Source organism: Paramisgurnus dabryanus, chromosome 1 (genome assembly GCF_030506205.2).
Source record: "Paramisgurnus dabryanus chromosome 1, PD_genome_1.1, whole genome shotgun sequence".
Taxonomy (NCBI): Eukaryota; Metazoa; Chordata; class Actinopteri; order Cypriniformes; family Cobitidae; genus Paramisgurnus; species Paramisgurnus dabryanus.
In genome coordinates, this window is record NC_133337.1 from 367,758 (window position 1) to 371,441 (window position 3,684).

Consider the following 3,684-nt stretch of genomic DNA (forward strand, 5'->3'; position numbering starts at 1 on the left):
AAATATGTGCAAAATGCCTGAAGTGCACGGAAACAAAACACAAGCCAAATAATTAAATTAGATTAACCCGAGTAATTTATAAATAAAATAAAATAAAATGAAGAAATTATTAAAATAACGAAAGAGTAGCCAGAATTGCCAGCTTTGTCTTTTTAAATGCAGAAACAAAGCCTAGAAACCTCTTATGGCCATGTAGCCCTGTCAAGGGGGTTATTGGATTTATTAACGCATTTTTTAAAATATATTGAAAGCTAGGCTACGTCTTCACATATTATGATAATGCTATGCAAATAATATGCTGTAGCCTACATTAATATATTGGAAGAAAGCTGTTATATGTGAAATCAGATAATGTGTCCCCCATATGGCCAAAATTGAATGATCCTCATTTCATAGCACGTCTTTGATGATTTGACAATTTGACTATTTGGGGTCACCTAATGGTTTTCTTTAATTTATATCACATTTACATTACATTTAGTCATTTAGCAGACGCTTTTGTCCAAAGCGACTTACAAGTGAGGTAAACAATAGAAGCAATTATGGCAACATAAGACAGCAATACATAAGTGCACTGGAAATAGTCTCATCAAGTCCAACACAATATACATAGCCAAGGGTATGTTAGTAGTTTTTTTTTTTTTTTTTTAGATAAAGAGGAAGGTAGATAGAGAAAGAGATAAAGAGAAGGGTAACTAAATAAAGATAGTAAATCTGTAATTAGGAAGTTAGGTAATGGTGGAAGAGATGGGTTTTTAGCCGAGTCTTAAAGACAGCTACAGTGTCAGCTGATCGTGTCACGACCGGCAGATCATTCCACAGTTGTGGGACAGTTCCTGAGAAGGTACGCGTTAGTGTTTTCTTCCCTTTTTGAGATGGTACCACAAGTCGTCGCTCGGTGGCAGAGCGCAGTGATCGAGAGGGTACATAAGGCTCTATAAGCAAGCGAAGGTAAGGGGGTGCTGACCCAGTGGTGGTTTTAAAGGCCAGGAGCAGAGCCTTAAATTTGATGCGGGCTGCTATAGGGAGCCAGTGTAACTTGACAAAGAGAGGAGTGACGTGCGCCCTCTTTGGCTCATTGAAGACCACTCTTGCCGCTGCGTTCTGAATCATCTGTAAGGGTTTGGTCGTGCAGGCTGGAAGTCCTGCCAGTAGCGCATTGCAGTAGTCCAGCCTGGACAGGACAAGAGCTTGGACCAGGACCTGCGTAGCATGCTCATCTAGGAAAGGTCTAATTTTCCTAATATTGTAGAGGATGAATCTACAAGAGCGAGCGGTGCTGGCAACATGCTCCGTGAAGCTAAGCCGATCATCAATGACCACTCCCAGGTTTTTGGCCGTCTTGGAAGGCGTGATGGTCGAGGAACCTAGCTGAATGGAAAAGTTGTGCTGAATCTTTGGTTCGGATGATATGACAAGCAGTTCTGTCTTCGCAAGGTTAAGCTGGAGATGGTGATCCTTCATCCAGAGTGAGATGTCCCTCAGGCATGCCGAGATGCGGGCAGAAACCATAGGATCATCAGGGTGGAACAACAAGTGGAGTTGAGTGTCGTCTGCATAGCAGTGGTAGGAAAGGCCATGTTTCCGAATGACAGAGCCCAGGGATGTCATGTATATCGAAAAGAGCAGCGGTCCAAGCACAGAGCCTTGAGGGACCCCGGTATCTAGACGTTGGGGTTCGGAGACGTCACCTCTCCAGGATACCCGAAATGACCTATCTGAGAGGTACGACTTGAACCATAAAAGCGCTGTGTCAGTGACACCCATAGACATGAGAGTCGACAGGAGGATGCGGTGATTGACGGTGTCAAAAGCTGCAGATAGATCCAGTAAGATCAGCACAGATGATTTGGAGGCTGCCCTTGCCTGCCTTAGGGCCTCAATGACTGATAGCAGCGCAGTCTCAGTGGAGTGACCACTTTTGAATCCAGACTGATTGCTATCCAGGAGGTTATTTTGTGTGAAGAAAGTGGAGAGCTGGTTGAACACAATGCGTTCAAGAGTCTTGGAAATGAAGGGAAGAAGAGAAACGGGTCTGTAGTTCTCTAGCATAGCAGGATTGAGAGTGGGTTTCTTCAGCAACGGGGTTATCCGGGCCTCTTTAAATGCTACAGGGAAGGTGCCAGTGGAAAGGGATGAATTGATAATGTGAGTGAGAGCAGGGATAACAGACGGAGAGATGGCCTGGAGGAGATGGGTGGGTATGGGATCTAGCGGGCAGGTAGTCGGATGATTAGAAGCCAAGACCTTGGAAACATCTGCTTCGGATAGGAGAGAGAAGGAGGGAAGGGAGCATGTCTCAGGGATTTGAGAATGCGCAAGAAGCGGCGGCTCGGAGAACTGACTGCTAATAGTTTTCGTTTTCTTCACAAAGAAGGAAGCAAAATCATCAGCCGTTAGGTCGGATGAAGGTGGAGGGGCAGGGGGACAAAGAAGGGTAGAGAAGGTCTTGAAGAGAGTGTGAGAGTCAGGTGAGTTGTTAATCTTTGAATGGTAGTATAGGGTCTTTGCAGAGGAGACATCCTTGGAGAAGGAGGCAAGAAGAGACTGATAGAGGCAGAGATCAGAAAGATCATTCGATCTGCGCCACTTCCTCTCTGTAGCCCTGAGTGTGGAGCGATGCTCACGGAGAACCTCAGTTAGCCAAGGAGCAGAAGGTGTGACCCGGGCCGGTCCAGATGTCAGAGGGCATAATGTGTCTAAGCAGGATGTAAGAGTGGAACAAAGTGTGTCAGTGGCATTGTCAGTATCTAACAGAGAGAGTTGGCTGGGAGCGGGCAGCGTGGAAACAATCGCAGAGGATAAGCGGGAGGGAGAGAGCGTGCGCAGGTTGCGCCTGAACGTGACCAATGGGGGATCGTATGTAGCGACAGGGGGAGTCAGGTCGAGGTCGAGAGTAATTAGGAAGTGATCAGATGTGTGAAGTGGGGTGACCTGGGTGTGGTAGGTGGAACAACAGCTTGTGTAGATAAGATCTAAAAGATTACCAGACCTGTGTGTTGGTGAAGTAGGGACTCGCTTGAGGTCAAACGACGCAGTCAGGGTGTTGAAGTCAGCTGCCTGTGGTTTCTCCAGGTGGATATTGGAGTCACCAAGTACTACTAAAGGAGTACCATCCTCAGGGAATGAAGACAGAAGTACGTCTAACTCCTCCAAGAAGTGTCCAAGTTGACCTGGGGGGCGATAGATAACTAAAAAATGCATTTTAGTAGGGTGGATGATAGTAACAATATGCGATTCGAAAGAGTTTCTGTCACATGAGGGGGTTTGCTGTTGGAATTTCCAGTCCTTTGGAATGAGCAGACCAGTTCCTCCACCCCTTCCTGTTGTGCGAGGACTGTGTGAGAAAGTGTAGTTCTTGGAGAGGGCAGCCGGAGTGGCCGTGTCCTCTGGTTTAATCCATGTCTCAGTAAGTGCTAAAACAGAAAGGCCAGAATGTGAGGCAATGGCAGTAATGAAATCTGCTTTGTTGACAGCAGATTGGCAGTTCCATAAGCCAATGGGAAGAGAGAGTGAGGCAATAGTGGAAGGTGGGAGAGTGCGGAGGTTATTAATATTTCTCCCACGGCGACGTGATACAACAGATTTACGAGTTGTAATGACAGTAGAGATTTGAAAGCACATAGTAAAATTATAAGAATAGGAAATGTACAAGAGAGGAAAAAGAGTGCTATATAGATAAAT

General features: G+C 45.8%; 1 protein-coding gene across 1 annotated transcript; it reads right to left on the reverse strand.

Moving 5' to 3' along the window:
• Positions 1-496: 496 nt before the first annotated feature.
• LOC141282655 (uncharacterized) lies at positions 497-3,684 on the reverse strand. Its single transcript, XM_073815919.1, has one exon. The coding sequence runs from the start codon at positions 3,622-3,624 to the stop codon at positions 721-723; it is 2,904 nt and encodes a 967-aa protein (XP_073672020.1). The 5' UTR covers positions 3,625-3,684; the 3' UTR covers positions 497-720.

Bases quoted from the DNA above. Each gene is read 5' to 3' on its own strand.
- LOC141282655 (XM_073815919.1), bottom strand. From the start codon at position 3,624: ATGTGCTTTCAAATCTCTACTGTCATTACAACTCGTAAATCTGTTGTA.